General features: G+C 39.3%; 1 protein-coding gene across 3 annotated transcripts in view; it reads left to right on the forward strand.

Moving 5' to 3' along the window:
- The window catches only part of PUS7 (pseudouridine synthase 7), a 45,854-nt gene that overhangs the window by 15,006 nt on the left and 12,530 nt on the right, over positions 1-18,318 (forward strand). For all 3 annotated transcript variants that reach the window (XM_045564969.1, XM_045564970.1, XM_045564967.1), the window contains exons 5-9: positions 826-970; positions 7,165-7,276; positions 9,111-9,188; positions 15,907-16,035; positions 16,867-16,992. In XM_045564969.1, coding sequence (XP_045420925.1) covers positions 826-970; positions 7,165-7,276; positions 9,111-9,188; positions 15,907-16,035; positions 16,867-16,992 — 590 coding nt within the window. The remainder of the gene's footprint in view (positions 1-825; positions 971-7,164; positions 7,277-9,110; positions 9,189-15,906; positions 16,036-16,866; positions 16,993-18,318) is intronic.

Consider the following 18,318-nt stretch of genomic DNA (forward strand, 5'->3'; position numbering starts at 1 on the left):
TCAACCAGGATTTTTTAATGGAAAAAAAATAAAATAGAAAATATTTGTGGTTTGCACATAGCAAGCATATGTTTTTGTGAAATTTTTTTCAATTTTTTTAATCAACAGGCCATATACACACATATTTGTGGTTATTGAGTAAGGAAGTAAAATGTGTTTCCTAGTGTGAGACACACTTGAAAACTGACACAGTAATGTAACTAATAAGTCTGCATTTCTTTATGTTGATTTTTATTGTGAACCAACTGCTAGAACCTCACTATAAAAGAATTTGTATAGGATAGAACTCAGTAGGTGGCAGTTGTATTAATAGATTGGACTATTGGAAAAATTGAGTTTCTCACGTACCAAGGGCCCGGCTTGCCTACGTTTCCACCTGTGAGCTCTGAGGTGTCTGTGCAGCAGAGACCGTGGGGGAGCATCTGTGATAGTGGCTCCAGGGCCAGACAGTGTGGATCTCAGATCCAGCTCTCCCACCCTCCAGCTGTGCAACCTTAGGCACGTTCCTTAACGTCTCCCGGCCTCATTTTCCTCATCTCTAAAGGACTATAATGGTGGTATGACAGGGCAATGACAAGGATTAGATAAAAGTGATGGATGAACCGGCAGTGCTCGATGCAGTGCCTGGCTGATGGACGTTCTCCATCAGCAGGCTCCTAGGATTTGCAGTATTGTGAAGCTCTAAAATATTTCTGAGATCATACCCAGGTACTTTTGTTATTTCGCATCATTGCTAAGGTGAGCAGTGTTTTTACTAATTCACTATGTTACTTCCCTATTTAATGTTTGTTAAGTTAGTGGTGTCACTATCTGTTTTTTCAATAGGTTATTGAGGACACCAAAGAGAAAAGAACCGTCATCCATCAAGCTATCAAATCTCTGTTTCCAGGATTAGAGACAAAAACAGAGGATAGAGAGGGGAAGAAATACATTGTAGCCTACCACGCAGCTGGAAGGAAGGCTTTGGCAAGTAAGTGTGTGAGTGACTGGCTTCTCACTCAGACGGCCCAGAGAGGCAGACCCTGCTCCTCGGTCACCTGTTCATGCTCAAGGGCTACTTTGCTGTTCACAAAAGGATACTGATCATGTCACTCCTTCAGAGAAGGGTGAATATTATTGTTTCAGATGCCAACACAGTCCTGCAGCCTGCCTGTCTGGTAGGGGGCATTAAGTCTTATATGTGAGTAAAGATTTGCTGAAATTATGTGCTACCTAAGAGAGAGCGAGCCTTGGGAATTTGGTACGTTCCCTGAAGAGCAGAGTGGGCTGGGTGGCAAGTCAAGAAAATAGAAGGGTTATTGCTCACTCTGTGTTCTTAATGGAGGAAAGAAAGCTTTCAGATGAACAAAAAATGCTTGTCACCTATCCCAGTGGCATATTTCCTGCAAGATCCCTTTATTGAAAGAGTTACTGCTTTCCAACTGTGAGTACCTTCTTTAGTCGCACATAAAAGACGTGGGATCGATGGAAAGACTCCCCTTTGTCTTTGCCCATCTTCACTGTGTATCATTCATTTGAAATGGGTGTACAGTGAATCACTCTGATACTTACCTTCTAATGTTTTCTACAGCCGTGAAAATCTCTATTTGCATATAATGTTTAAGAATAATTAAGTGACTTTTTTCTTTTACCTATGAGATCAGCAGATAAAATCTTAATGAAAATTGCAACAGGAAAAAGTTATTTCCTTACCCTCCTCCCCTACCAGTGATGGACCGTATTAATGGAGTTATTTCTAGATACATTTATTAGAGCAGAACTTGCCAAGACTATGTAACAAAAGACTGTTAATTATTAGAGCTTTGTCAGTATTCTCTTAGGTTAATTTAAAAGATAATACTGTGAATGAAGCTTAATGGTTATAACCACATTTCTAGTGAAATAAGAGGGCATAAGAAAAAAGGGAACAGAAATAAAATTTAACTATGCCTGAGAAAACAATCTAGTCAAATTAACAAGTCTGGATATTGATAGAGAAATGAGAAATCTGAGTAGTTGGGGAGGAGGAGGAGATCTGAAGCCAGGTCTCAGTGGATACTAAAAGGAAAATCAAGATGGTATGTTCTGGAACTGCTTGGGGCACACGTTGTTAATCACTTTTCAATCTGCAAACTAATGTCATGGTTACGGTGTGTTTCTGTATTGTCTGGGTCACAGTATAAAATAGCACCATAGCAGCCTTTCTTCAGTCAAGATGGCTCAAGAGAGGTAAGCCCAGTGGAAAATGACTTGAGCAGCTGTTCCCAAGGATGGTAGGATAGCTAGGAATTATTCTGGATATAGAGGAGAGAAGGTGATTTCTACATACAGTGATGCCTCAGGGTATTTGGTCTTCATTCTCTCAAAGAACCCAGGTGGGAAGCCTGCCGGGGTCATGAGGAAGCAGATTGGAAAAGGCAAAAGCTATATTTTTTTGACTGGTTGCTTAGAAACGATCATCATTTCCTAGGAGATGCTAGGTTTTGTGAGGGGAGGGAGGGCATTTGCAGGCCATTATTGTTTTTTGGGGGGGGGGGGGGTTTTACCCTTTTCCTTCTTTAAGTGACTGGTGCCAAATTTCTCATATTCTGTTTTTATCCACACTTCTCTTCTTAGGCCACGCTTGCTTTTCATTTTTTTCAATACAAAATTTCCTTAAGATATTCCAAGTATTTCACTGAGCTGTGTGCTGTGAATTACTCTTCCCCATCTCCCTTTGGACATGTTCAGTAAAATGTTAATTTCTCACTTTAAAAAGCAGCATGAAGGCAGGTCAGGTTGGATCACCTCTTGCCTAGAGCTCCACACCTCTTGGGCTTGAGGTGTTGTGGCATTTATTCAAAGATGGACTGAATCTCTGCTGTCTGAGGTGATCCCTCCCAGCTCCTGGTGGAAGGTGGTTTCCCGGCCCAGACAGGCACTTGGGAGCTTGCATTCACCTTTTACAGACCCAGTTCCCCCACACAATGCAAGTGGCCTGAAGTAAACGCCCCTGGGAAAGGAAGGGGAGCTGGTATCTGGAGTTTGTCGTTCATGGCCCTGCAAATAGAGCACACTACCAGACAGCTTGTCCTCCTGGGCCACCTTGCATTGCAGTGAATTAGCTTTTAAAGCATCATTGCAAAGCTTTGCAATTTGTAATATTTTTAAGCTTTTTTTTTTTTTTTTACTACCAAACCCTGATATAAATTGTTATTGATGGTTTATGCATTATCTAGCAGATTTGCAATATTATTAGCCTAAACTTTCTCCAATAGAACTGTAGACCCTAAAATATAGATGTGGTGGATTCTAAATCATAGTGCCCAAACACCACAAATTACCAACTATTAAAACTCAGACATTATTTTGTATGTTTAGCCAGTCTGACAGGGCACGTTGCTGTACCCTACCAAAGCACACATATGGTATTTTTCTGAAAATACCATGTAACTATTACATAAGCAGGTAAATTAATTTATATTTTAAGGTAGATAGTATATATTCCAAATGCCTCTAAGAACTTGTTTTTAAAGACTTATGTAAAAAAAAAATTGGCCTTGTGATATGTACAGGTTCTCTATACTTCCTGAAAATGAATGGTTCCTCGGAGGGGTTCCTGGATCTAGGGATCCCCAGAGACTCAGGAGGGAGAGCCAGACAGTACAGAGAAGTTCTCTGGGAGAGACTCGTGTTAGGGAATCCACAGGAATAGGGAATCCCAATAATCGGAGTGCTCGGCAGTGGAAAATGCTACAGAGAGGTCCAGCAAGTTAAGAACTCTGAAATCTATCCTTCAGTTTAGCAACGTGGAAATCAATGTTGTCTTTTTGCCAGAGCAGTTTTAGTGGAATGATGAGGTTGGAAACCAGTTTACACAGCCAACTGAGATGGCAAAGACAAGGAGAAGGGAAGGGAACATGGTTAAGGAGAGGGGAACATAGGTTTGGCTTTTAAGATGAAAGTGTTGTGAGGTATTTGTATATTGAAGGGAGAGAGCCAGTGGAGAGGGAGGGTGAACATTTAAGGAGTAGAGTAATAAAATAAAGATAATGGAAGGAGCAGGATCTCTGAGGAAGCCGAAAGGTTGATGTGCTGGGGTGTGGCTGTGGGAATGACCTTGAATAAGAAGGAAAGAATGTTCCGCATGTTATCCCATCCTGTCATCTTTCTCAAGCTATAAACATTTTTCCTTCCTTATTCACGGGGATCTTTGTGCTCAATACATGGATCTTCTTGAGCTAGGTTTCCCTTTTATCTGCTTTCCGTTTCTACCAGACTAATATGTTAGACCTTCAGAAGGTGTAAGCAACCTTTTGCAAATAGGAACCATATTACCCAGCCTGAGAATTCTTTGCATTTGCATTATAAATCAGAATGTCTCAAAAATGTCTGCAAGTAATTTTAAATTCAGTTAATTGTTAAGCTAAATATATGCTGCTTAGGGATTGGAGTTTTATAAAGTCAAACAAATTGCCCAAAATAAGTTAAGACTCATTGATTTTTTTCTGTTATTCAGAATATTCCCAGTTAATGCATATGGTTACTATTTTGTATATTGAGTGCACCTAGAAAAAGAATCCATACTTGTATCTGTTATTTGCAGAAGAGATAATATATGCATGCTCAGTGCTTAGATTTGCTAATGGAAGATACATGCTTAGGAGCCAAAACTCATACTCGGTTGTCATGGTTTCTCTCAAGGTATAACAACATTTCATTTTCTTGTGGCTTCATTTATTTCTTCCCATTATACTTAATTGTGAAGGCACTGAAGGGGTCATTAAGAAAACATGTAGCTACACTTCATCAACTTTGATCACAAATGTTTTTAAAAACTTTATTTGGACATTTTCAAACATGCACACAAATAGAGGAAGTAGTATATGGACTCTTCATGTACCCATAAACCATCTTCGAGATTATCAACATTCTGTTGTTTCAGTTTGATCTCTCCTACTTTTATTTTTCTTGTTGGGGCATTTTTAAAGCAAATTCTGTGTAACACATTACTTCACTCATAAATACTTAAGTATGTATTTACCAGATAATGACTAAAACTCCAAACTATTATTATCACATCCAACAAAATCAATAATAATTTCTTAATATATAATACCCACTGCACATCCAGTTTTTTTCTATCTCAAAAATGTCTCTTACATACAGATAGCTTGTTAAAGTAAATGATAAAAAACAAGGTCACACCAGCAAATTGGTTTCCCTGCACATTTGGGAATAACACCAATTGGGTGTCGGGCAGATGTGGGGGGTGGGGAGGGGATGGGTGTATACATACATAATCAGTGCGATGTGCACTGTCTGGGGAATGGAACACGCTTGAAGCTCTGACTCGGGAAGGGGGGGCATGGACAATATACATAACCTTAAATTTTATACCCCCATAATAAGCTGAAACAAAAAAAAAAACAAGGTCAGAGCACTGCACTCATGGCAAAGTCTCTAAATCATCTCTTAAATCTCTTTTAATCTATAAAGAATTTAGATAACTGTTTTATATAATAATCATTCAACACTTTTCAAATAAAAAATCTTTATAATTCAATGCAGGAAGACTCATAAAACACAGAAAAGCCCAAAGCAAAGCAATAAATACTTGCAGTCTTGCTACCAAAACATAATCACAAATGGTATTTTGGTACGTGTCTTCCCATATTGAAGAAAACAAATCTCTGGATGGGGAAGCAATTGGTGTTTTAGCGTTAAACCTTTTGCTACATCCCATGGGTACAGACCATGCAGCTTTGAGCATGAACTGACATGCCCATTGTGAAGGGATTGAGGACAGGGAGGCTGTACGCGTAGGTGAGTTTTCTACTTGTTCACTGTTTGCCTCCACAACATTCCATTGTTCATGTCTAAGTGGCTGTTAACCCACCACATAACTACCAGGTGCTGTAGAAGTCCTCGATATAAACCTACCATTGCCATCATTTGCATGTTCACCTCTAAAACACTTTAATATTATAAATTAAACATTGCTCTCTTGTGCTCTTCATGCTGTACACTTGGACAGAGGTCAGAACTGCAGCAGGTAAGAGCGCTTGGCATTTCATGTAGAGAAAGTGAAATGCCAGTGATTTTGTCACGAGTGCTAAGCATAGACAACTTTGTTTAACTGACAGTGAGCTATTATTTCTACTCAACAATTTTCTAAAGAAATTGTGACGAATTCACACCAAGAGCTAAAAAAATACTTGTAATAGTTTTCTGTCCAAGACAGAAAAGACTCACGTATTAATCAGGAAGGAAAAGTGATTCACTAGGCATATATGCTATGGCAGTTTTCTAAGATGGTTTACTGATTCTTTGTTCTTTACATTGTAGCTTAAATCACTAACCTATCAAGCAGTGCTTTTGCCTTGATAAGTTTTTAGATTATAGCATAACTGAAATGTTCAATTGAAAGAACAGTTTTAAAAATTAGATTCTCCAAGGTCATGCAATGTTTGTCGGTTTCCAAAAGAGTTGAACAATTGAAGTAACACTAGCTCTGAAGTTAGCATTTAACCTGGCTTGATTTTTAGTTTCCTTTTCCCCAGGAGTGACAATCTAGTCTTGAATGCGAGCTACTCTCCCTCTGTCAGGTAGACATTAGCCAAACTTTTGTGATGGAAATAGCCTTTGGAAAAAAATCTAATCTTGTCACTGAGGCAACTCCTCACAAGCTTTGCTCAACACCCCCACTACCACCATAAGGCATCCAGCCTGCGTATGCGTGAACACCTGACTGTAGATATAAAGCAAGTCTTGTGGATTCTGAACTAATTGCTGTTTCCTTCTGGAATGCATGTGTTCCAGAGAGCTAGTCAGCCCACCTGTCGGACACATGCTGCTAAAGTAACATGGCCGGGGGCTGGGGGAAGGGGGAGCCCCCCAATGGGGCCTCTGCCACACCCCTCCTGTGTGAAGACTGCTGGTTAGTCTGAGTCACTTTCACACCACTTGCATTTTAGCTTTTGATTTTAAATACGGACAGAAAATGTTAAGCGTCCAGTCACAGAAGGTTTAATGCCTATAGTCCGCATAGATATAACCACTTAACCTATATTTCCTGTCAGTCTAGACCTGATTTCTCGCTGAAAGGTTCTACAGTGAAAAATAAATTCTGAAGGGTTTCGTAAGAAAAACCTCAAATAACTTTTATTGTGGTATGTATAATGTTTCCTTTTTTGTTTTTTTAAGATCCAAGAAAACATTCTTGGCCAAAATCTAGGGGAAGTTACTGCCACTTTGTACTATACAAGGAAAACAAAGACACCATGGATGCTATTAACGTACTCTCCAAATATTTAAGGTTAGTATCTTGTCCTTATGCTCATACAAAATCAAACACCAGGAATGTATTTTCCTCTTTCCACAATAATGGAAAAAGGAGCAGGGGCATAAATCATAGATAGCATATGTGCTTCCCAGTGATAGTTTTATTAGGCAATAGGTGAATTAATTTTCTTTGATCCCCATGCATATTGCCAATACTTCAGGGTGAAAATTCTGTTAGTAAATATTTCACAGTTGACAGTTACCAGTCCATCTGACTGAAAATAAAAATTAACTTTCTCCCCAGAAAGCCTGTACTTTGACGTGGTTGCAAAAGCTGGCTTTACCAAACTGGGAGCTCTCAATTGTTGGAGGCTGATGAAATGGAAAACCTGAGACCAGTTAGATTTTCTCATGCGAGTGCAAATACAGCAGAGATTGGATCTCTGAGGGTGGGCAAGGTGCCGAAGCTTTTTTAAAAAATAGAAATGGTTGCAGGCACCACAGCAAATCTGTATGCTGTGGAAATTTGCTTTCTAATATATATTTAACTCAGTTTAAATATGGTAACGCAGTGTATTAGTTTGCTAGGACTGTCGTAACACAATAAGCCACAGACTGAGTGGCTTAAACAACAGAAATTAATTTTCTTTCATTTCTAGAGGCTAGAAGTCCCAAGGTCAAGGTGTTGGCAGGTTTGGGTTTTTTTGGAGGCCTCTCTCCTTGGCTTGCAGGTGGCTGTCTTCTCACTGTGTCCTCACGTGGCTGTTCCTCTGTGCACACACACCCCTGGTGTCTGTGTGTATGTCCTAATCTCTTCTTACGAAGACAATGGTCAGATTGGATTAGGGCCCACCCTAAAAGGCCTCGTTTTCACTTAATCGCCCCTTTAAAGGCCCTGTCTCCAAATACAGTTACATCCTGAGGTACTGAGGGCCAGAACTTCAACGTACGAATTTTGGGGGATATAATTCAGCCAATAACACATGGAATCCAATTAAGTAACTTTTTTTTTTTTGCTCTATTTATTAGCTCCCTGGGAGAGAGTCTGTGGTACCATGTCTGTAAATTGAGCCAGGGAGAATAAGCTGTTCCTGATGGGAACAGACAGTAGGGGAAGAAGTTCCTCTGAGATCTGGAGTTGAGGATTGCTTGGGTTCAAGAGATCCTTTCTATTTTTTTCCTTTTCATATGGAGCAGTTAATAAAATATGTCTTAGTTAACTAGCTTCCTTGTATCTTTATATTAAAACTGTTCAGATTCCTGATTTAGCATTTGACTTTTTTTTACAAAGCCATAGCATACATTTAAGGAAAATTCATACACTATTACTTTTTAAAAATGAATATAAAAAATTTTCAAAGTGGTACATTATATCACTAGAATGCATTTTTCCTTACTTTCACAGTTTTATGTAATCTAATGAATTGGAGATGATCAATAGGAAGTGCATTATTTCCTTTTTTCTTACTGGCTAGCCAAGTCTTTGAACAACACCAGTTTTTTACTAGTAGCCACAGATATTCTGAGGTTCTGCTAAAAAGGGAATTGTTCGGGCATCATTCACTTTTTTTTTTTCGTGAGTTATGGTCTCACTGTGTTGTCCAGGTTGGCATTGAACTGAACTCCTGGGCTCCAGCAATCCTCCTTCAGTCTCCTGAGTAGCTGGGACTATGCCCAGCTATCACTTACTTTTCTAGCTTACATATTAGTTTATGTTTTCCTGGATTCATTTTTTTAAATAAAGTGTCTCCTCATTCTTCTCTTACTGTGTTATGTTTTTAAGTATATTTATTTCAAAATTTAAATTATAAGAAAGATGATTTTCTTACGGTATGTGTCTTCAGATGATTTTCTGTCTGTATTACCAGAGTCAAGCCAAATATATTCTCCTACATGGGAACCAAAGATAAAAGGGCTATAACAGTTCAAGAGATTGCTGTTCTCAAGTAAGTAGAAAGTCCATAACATGATTGGTACTATAAAAATACTAGCACTCCTTTTCAGAATTCTCAAATTTACTTTGTAGGTTTATCTTTTCCGTCTTTAGATGGTACCTCTGCCTATTTAAAAATTACTTTTCTGTTTGTTTTTTTCCTCTTGCTTGTATTTCCTAATGTTTTTACATGAAACATGTATTATTTATGTAATTTTTAAAGGATTTTTGTGATAGAGCCAAGAGTATAAGTGCTTCTTTCTCTATTTTGTTCATTTATTATTAAATGTAGATATGTTATTTAAATTTTAATTACAAAATAGTGAGTGAGCTCTTTTGTTACACACCAGAGAGCTACAGATTAAAAAAGATGGTCTCTGCTTTTGAAGCAATTATAATTTAATGGAGCAGACAAACAAGTAAATCAAACCTTATCCTGCAGCAAGATAAATGCTGAAATAGATGTATGCTCCGGGTATTAGGGTATGATTTTCAGCAATAAGGGACTTGACATGGAGGGCAGGCAGGGAAAGCTTTCACAGAAAATGGAATGCTTGAGTTTTAATTTAGATCAGGGCTTCTTAGCCTCTGCACTATTGACTTTTTGGGCTGGAAAATTTTTTGTTGTGGGGACTATCTTGTGCAATGTAGGATGTTTAGCAGCAGCCCTAGTCTGTACCAACTATAGAACAGTAGCAGCCTCCCTTCCCTGCTTAGTCATGATAACAGAAAATGTCTCTAGACATTGTCAAATATCCTCTGAGAGGCAAAATTGGCCCCTGGTTGGGAACCACCAGCCTAGATTCTGGAAGGATGAGTAGGGATTTCCTGGGGCTGGGGAGAGTCTAGGGCTGTTTGTTCCAAACCAAGAAAAGAGCTTATGAAAAGACATGGGAAAGTGCATTCGGTACCTGGCATGTACTTTAGTTTTTCGGAAGTATAGCAAGAAAAAAGGTTTGAGGGGTAGGCAGGATGCAGATCCTGAAGGGTCCTTTAGGTCATGTTGAGGACTTTTGACTTGACCTTAATCTAAACAGGGGCAGTTGTGTGTAGAGGCTGGATTAGAGGTCACAGGCAGAGCAAGATGCATGAAACTGGAGACCAGCACTATTGCCATGTTCTGGGGAGGAAGAACAGAGGTTTGAACCCGCTCGGTCACAGTGAAGGTAAAAGGGAAGGATGAATTTAATAGCTATGTGGCATCCGAAAAACTTAGGCTTTCATCTTACTGCACCTCCAGAGGTTAGGAGTGGTGGGAGGGAGAAATAATGTAGGGACAGGAGAAAATTTTAGGAGATGATGCATTCATTATCTTGCATGTCGTGATGGTTTCATGGGCTTATCCACATGTACATTTTGAACTTGTACATTTTAAATATGCGCAGTCTACTGAATGTCAGTTATACTAGAATTAAAAATAAAGTCTATGTTTGCTATCTCCACTTAAATATATATATTTATTTGTAATTCTCCCAACTTTTCATAAAGAATTTGAGGTGCTGTCTCCTCTTGCCCCCATAATCCAGTCAGACTTCTTTCCCACCACTTTTTTGATTCACTTGAAATGATGTAGTGATTGAGCTCTTGGTTGCATCCTAGTGGATTATTCCAGTCTTTTTCTTCCTTTACCATCGTGTAAAAGAAGAGTTCATCTTCTCTGCATCTCTTTTACTGGTGAGGTGTGCAAATGTTGATGTGTTTGAAAGAGAGCAGGAGGAGATGCATGAAGGTGAACAGTGTTCCTACCTGGTGGCCTGGTTTCCTTTCCTCCCTGTGACTGCTAGCATGTGGAGTCGTCTGCTGAGGGTGAGGGGCAGGCGGTGGGTAAGGGGACTTGAGAGGAGTGTGCAGGTTTGCAATAGCCTCTGTAGGTGACGGGCCAGTGGGCTCACCAGACACTCAGATGAATAAGAGTGGGAGGGACTGGCAGTTTGAGGGCTCAGGCTTTCCCATACTCTGTGCATATAGGACACAACAGAAGGTTTTTACCTTCACTTTGGTATCTCAAATATTGCGATCAATTCCTGTGATTTCTGTCTGGCTCTGTGAATTTTTGTTCTGATAGAAAAGATAAGTTGGTTTATTTTGTTTTCAACACAGAAAGAACTAGGTAGAAAATGAAAGTTCTGCCATAATTGTATTCCCTCAGAGATCACCTCGTTCATAACTTGATGTATGTTTTTTGAGGGACTTTTTTCTCTCTTATACCAAAATATTTATACAAAATGTTCTTTTCACAGGAATAATAAATGATGTACCTCATTCCCTGTTAATACATAGCAAAATATATTTAAATATATGAATATATCCTAATTTATTAACTCTTTATTTTTGAATGTTTACATTGTTTTCTGTTTCTTGCTGTTATAACCAAGTCTGTGACAGATGTATAGCTAAATCTTGGCACACATCTATAACAACTTCATTAAGATAAACTTAGCAGTGGGATTACTGATCTAAAGGGAATATGAAATTCTAATGGTTTTTGTCTTTTTTTTTCCATCTGCTGATCAGAACAAAGAGAAATTTAATGGTTTTTGATAGGAAAGCCTAATTGCCCTGCAGAAAGCTGATACCAGTTACCACCTTTATTCTAGTTCCTCAGAATCCACCCCAGCACACAGTTATGGTTGGGGGATGGGGGGAGTGGAAATCATTAGCTAATTTGAGGGTCAAAAATGGCGTCTCATTATTTTATTTTGCATTTTATGATGTGAAGTCTCTGAATATTTGAAGACTGAGGATTTTTCTTTCTTTTCTTGGTCAGCCAGCAGGTGTCATACTTGATCAGGACGCTGCTCTGTCCTTACAGACTTTTGCTGCCTTTATCATCTTCCTGTTGACTTAGTAAGAAACCATATTAGACACCTAAACGTTGGCCCTTTGAAAGGATGTAGCACTTATCTTGCGGATACAGGCTGCCACCCTTGGTCCGCTTAGTGGATACACGGGGCGGGGGAGAGTGGTTTTTCCCGTGAGAACTAGCGAGCAGGAGAAACACTCTGCCACGTAAGGACTTGAATGATTGCTGGATTGATTAATCCTGGGGATCAGTACTACTTCTTTTCAGCTTCATGTAACTCTAAAGCCACCTAGTGATTTTAACAGGATCTCAGACGGGAGCATTCTCATTCAGAGTGATTTGTTTCTTTTCCTGCCTGTTCCTGCCAATCTCCTTTCTGAGCTTGGGCCAGTATTTGCCTGGCTTTGTTAATAAAGGTTTTCTGTGCAACATGCTGCTTAGGTTGGCTCCTGATGTATAAAAAAAGCAAGATTTTCATGTTCCCTAGTTTCACTGAATTTTCTGTGAATTTATAAACAGCTTTTTATCTAGGATCATCACAGTAACAACTGTGAACAGTGTCACACAGACATTGTCAGCGTCCTTCCATCTTTTCTCAGGCAGCACCTGCACCAACAAGAACTGAGTATAGTTCTTTTTGCTGTGCCGGTGGAATTCAGAAGTAGATGTCTATTATATATTCAAGAGTAGATAATATTATTCAGCCATAAAAAGGAATGAAGTACTGACACATACTACAACATGGATGAACCTTAAAAACATGGCATCAAGAAGACAGGCACAAAAGGCCACATATTGTATGACTCCATCTATATGAAATGTCTAAAATTGGGAAATATATAGAGACAGAAAGAAAATTAATGGCGGCCAGGCCTGCAGGGAGACGGAATAGGAGTGATCGCTAAATAGCCGTGGGGTTTCTTTTTGGGATGAGGGAAATGTTCTGGAATTAGATAGTGGTGACAGTTTTACAACATTGTGACTATCACTGAAGTGAATACTTTATAACACTTAAAAAGGTGAATTTCGTGTTGTTAATTTTACCTCAAATTTAAAAAACAGAGTGGCGCTATCAGGTACGTCCACGGCGCTGTTAGGAAGCAGTCTCCAGAGAACTCTCTAGGACAGCCACGTTGCCTATTTGATTCCTTTTTGCTCCTGACTCTAAATTATTCTCTCAGTTTCTGCAGCAGTAGTCACTGACAAAAGAAGAGTTCCGTCCACCTATTTCTCACTCTGTTCATATTAATCCTCTGCTTTCTGAATTCCTTGGGGTACAATTGCTAGATTAATTCATGCCCTTGGGTTCTTCCATTGTCCCCATATATCTGAAGTCAAGGGCCTGGTGCCTCTTAGCCACACACTGCCTTAAGTCTGGACTATACCTGCTTCACAAACCCTGTGGGTTTTTTGTTTTTGTTTTTTTTAGACAGAGTCTTGCTCTGTCACCTGGGCTAGAGTGCAGTGGCATCATCATAGCTCACTGCAGCATCAAACTCCTATGCTCAAACAATCCTTGTACCTCAGCCTTACCAGTAGCTTGACTATGGGTGCTCACCGCTATACCTGGCTAATTTTTCTAATTTTTTGTAGAGACAGGGTCTCACTCTTGCTCAGGCTGGTCTCAAACTCCTGACCTCAAGTGATCCTCTTGCTTCGGCTTCCCAGAGTGCTAGGATTACAGGTGTGAGCTACTGAGCCTGGCCCATAAACCCTGTTTAGAGTTATCCTAGATTGTGTTTGGCCCTAGGGTTGAACAAGGATGGGGGAAATGGAGTACAAGATTTGCCCATTTCCTGACTTCTCTGGCTAGCTCCTATATTTTATATTAATTAATGGGGTGATGATAATTTTTTTCCTCAAGAAAATTGGTCAAGCTGTTTCTGCACATATTAACCAGGAAACAAATAGGCTGATTTGTAATGTATCAAGGAATTGATTGAGTGTCCAGGAAGTATGGGGAAGTTTTTATCAAAGAAAGAAGAATTCCATGGGATCAGATGGCAAGCTGGTATTATATAGGCAAATTTTAAACAGTTTATTTAACTCAGCAACAACATATTTGTAACTAGGAAGTAGGATAAAATTTCCCCATTTTCTAATGTAGTGTTGGGACTTTAGAGGCCTGTGGAGCAAAGACATCCCCGTCTGTGGGGCTGCTTCCATAATTAGCCATCTTGGGGCAGAACTCAGCCTTTTGTGCAGACCCAGTGCCCGAGATCCATATGTAGACCTAGTCCTGCACTCCCAGGCAAAGCTGAAACATGTCTCCTGGTAGCAGGAATGAGCGCAAAGTCCAACCCTGGAAGCCACAGACAGTCTAAAGGAGTAAAAAGTGAAGTATGTTCTTCAACAAAGTGAAACACATGGAAGGTAGCTCCTGTAGTCACCACTGCTCTCCAGCCCAGGTGACAGAGCAAGACCCTGTCTCAAAAAAAAAAACAAAAAAAAAACGGATAGCATATCCATGCAAGGCAGCTGCTATACTGTGCAGCTGTACAAAGAACAAGGCAGCTTCAGAAATACTACATGGAGAAGGCAAATCTCTAACTTGGCTTTTTAAGTGAAAAAAGCAAGATGTCAGAACAATTTATAATGTACCAAAATTTGTTTCTTAAAAGGGAGGACTTGGGTGATTGTTACAATGGTGTGTTCGCTTTGTGAAAATTCATCAAGCTGAACATTTATGATTTGTGTATTCTTCTCTGTGTGTGTGTGTGTATGTGCACGGGCGTGCAAAGGCTACCCCGCAAAAAAATTTTCTAAAAAAGCAAGGAGACAATAGATACACATGTTTTTATATACAGAAAGTATTTCTGGAAGGAAATACGAGAAACTTAACATTGTCTGCCAGTGAGGGGGGACCGTGGGGGATAGAGATAGGACAGAGGCTTTTCAGTACTCTGTTTTTCTACAAATATTACCTATTGAGGAAGGCAAGGAATTTTTGATGAAAATTTTGTAATAGCATAGGAAATATTTATATTAAATGATAACAGCAAGGTACAGATTTGTGGTAGGATTCCAGCCATATATATCTTTTCTTTTTTTTTGAGATGGAGTCTTACTTTGTTGCCTGGGCTAGAGTGCCGTGGCGTCAGCCTAGCTCACAGCAACCTCAAACCCCTGGGCTCAAGTGATCCTCCTGACTCAGCCTCCTGAGTAGCTGGGACTACAGACACATGCCACCATGCCTGGCTAATTTTTTTTGTTTTTAGTAGAGATGAGTCTCGCTCTTGCTTAGTCTGGTCTCAAACTCCTGACCTCAAGTGATCCTCCTGCCTCGGCCTCCCAGAGTGGTAGGATTACAGGCGTGAGCCACCACTCCTAGCCAGATTCCAGCTATATATATCTTTAACATGTGTTTAAAAAAGGAATGGGAGGAAATACAAAGTTAGATGTTAGCAAAAAAAAGTTAGATTTTTTTTTTCAGGGTATGAATCTGTGAATTTCCTTTTCTTTTCTCTTCAGTTTTCTCTATTTTCCAAATTTTCTGTAATGAGTTTACAGTATTTTTCTGATAGACAAAAATATGATTAACCCTTTTTTAAATATTTGATGCCATTCTTTATAATTATATGGGATTGTTCTGTGTCTCCATCCCTTTTCTCACCCATACCCCCAACAAAAAGTAGAAAATTCCACAGATATTATTATTTTGTTACTCATCAGTATATAAATAGAAGAGGTTTTATGTATATAATAAATGGCCAGGCTTATATCATTCCAACAGGAGCACATACTGTTATGCTGAAGGAAGGATCCAGAAAGAAGAGAAAGATGCCCGCCCCACCTGCTGCAGTAGCTTTTCTTTGCTGGTGGTCATAGCTGTGGTGTAGTCTTGTTTCTTGTAGTCAGGTGTCCTAGACTATTTCAGTCAGACAATAGCTTATGATTCTCTTTCTACTCTTTTTTTTTTTTTCCAAAGAATAACTGCACAAAGACTTGCCTACCTGAATAAGTGCTTGATGAACTTTAAGCTAGGGAATTTCAGCTATCAGAAAAACCCTCTGAAATTGGGAGAGCTTCAAGGAAATCACTTCACGGTTGTTCTCAGGTAAAGAGCTGCAGGTAGGAACACAGACCAGGGAGCGCCTGGCTGGGTCATCTTGAGTCTGTTTGTGACGGTTGGTAACAAGGTCCAGGTTAGCTGCTACTGACCCGAGTGGCAACAAGGGAAGGCAGAGCAAGGCCTGACTCTGGGGGAATTTGTACAGACACCCCACCCCTCTAAAAACGTAGGAGACTCTTGGGAAAGACGCTGTCCCCTTCAAATACTGTGTTAAAAGACAAAGAGCCTGTGATTCCCCTTATATGAGATACCTAGAATAGGAAAATTCATAGACACAGAGAGTAGAATAGGGGTTACTGGGGAAGTGGGTAGGGAGGGGAATGGACAGGTAATTGTTTAATGGGTTCGGAGTTTCAGTTTGTGAAGATGAAAAAGTTTAGAAAGCAGATAGTGGGAAGGTTGCACAACAGTGGGAATTAATTAATTGTTTGATTTATTGAGACGGGATCTGGTTCTGTTGCCCGGGCTAGAGTGCCATGGCATCATCATAGCTCACAGCAACCTCAAACTCCTGGACTCAAGCGATCCTCCTGCCTCAGCCTCCCAAGTAGCAGGGACTACAGGCGGGCATGACTGCGTTCAGCCTGTGAATGTATTTAATGCCACTGAATTGTACACTTAAAAATGGCTAAAATGGTAAATTTAATGTTATATATATTTTACCACAATTCTTTTCAGTAAAACAAAGAGCCCTCAAGAGGTAGAAGGAAAGCTACAAGGGGGAGACATGGAAGCCAAGCCATAGTTATTTATGATACGTGACCATGAATGTGTTTGACTGTAAATTTTTTTTCTGGATAATTTGGGGCCCTGCAGAAATATAACAGGAACGGATGACCAAGTACAACAAGCTATGAACTCTCTGAAAGAGATTGGATTTATTAATTACTATGGAATGCAAAGATTTGGAACTACAGCTGTCCCTACATATCAAGTTGGAAGGTTTGTATTTAATTTCTTAACTTTTATCTAAAAGAGCTCTCTCATAAAAAAGAAGCAGTTTTGTGTTTGGTAGTGTTTTTAATTATTTCTGGATTCCCTCATGTTTGGGGCAAATGAACCACTTTGTCTTACAGCTTTTGTTTTATTTTAAGATAATGTATGCACAAGGAAAAAAAGTCAGAGTTCAAAAGGATATGACCTGAAAAGTAAGTTTTTCTCTCACCCTTGGTAGCCCATCCACAGGTTCTATTTTAAAAAAAAAAAAAAACAAGCAAACATGTCGGTCTTGGCACAGTAAGTGACCCAACAGTAGTCAGTTCCGTAAGTGAGACTCAGAGTGGCCAAGGATGATACGTTTTATGATCTCTGTTACCAAGTTCATTAAACTTTGATCTGCCCTTCCATCACCCCTTAAAGAAAGTGGTAGACGTTATAATTAGCAAAGTGGAATTTATTTTAAGAATGCTGATTCACTTTTAGATAGTAAGAAACCCTTCTAGGGTAAGCTAGGGTAGGAATCTCATGGATAAATACTTGTTTAATGGGTACAGAGTTTCAGTTGGGGAAGATTAAAAAGGTCTGGAGATGGATAGTGGTGATGGTTGCACAATAGTATAAATGTACTTAATGCCACAGCATGTATACTTAAAAATGGCTAAATTTTATGTTTTGTGTATTTTACCACAACAAAAGGTGAAAGAAGGAAAAATAAAGTAAGAAAAGTATAAAACATCTTAATGTGCATTGTGCCAGATAGGATGACTATTGTAAACCAGTCTATACATGTAATAGTATGGCATTATATACTGAACCTTCACAGTATATATAGTAGCATCTTCAAGGTATTGAGAAGTCCTACAGTTACAAAACTGTTTAATATATTATACCCGGCGTTGGCAGAGTTTTTCTGTAAGTGGAGTTAGTAACTATTTTAGGCATTGTAGGCCATACAGTGTTTGTTGCAGCTACTCAGCCTTGGAGTTACAGTGCAAAAAGGAGCCATGGACAATGTGTAAATGAATTTAACAAAGGTTTTTGAGCCATAGAGGTCTATTTCCATTATATCTGGCAGACCAATACTTACTACTGTGTTAATATTACACTTTTTTTGCAAATGTTGCTAAAGGCTTATCCAGCTAAATAATGTATCATCCCAGGATGATTTAACATGGCTTGTTCTAGTGTAAGGATTGCTAGCAATACGAAATCAATTAATATAATACATTATTGGATTGAAAATCCATAGTCTTATCAGTAGATACCAAACAGCATTTTAGACAATTTAATATCCAGAAATATCCCATATGGATTAACTTAAAAGTGAAA

The sequence above is a fragment of the Lemur catta genome, chromosome 11 (genome assembly GCF_020740605.2).
Source record: "Lemur catta isolate mLemCat1 chromosome 11, mLemCat1.pri, whole genome shotgun sequence".
NCBI classification, from domain to species: domain Eukaryota; kingdom Metazoa; phylum Chordata; class Mammalia; order Primates; family Lemuridae; genus Lemur; species Lemur catta.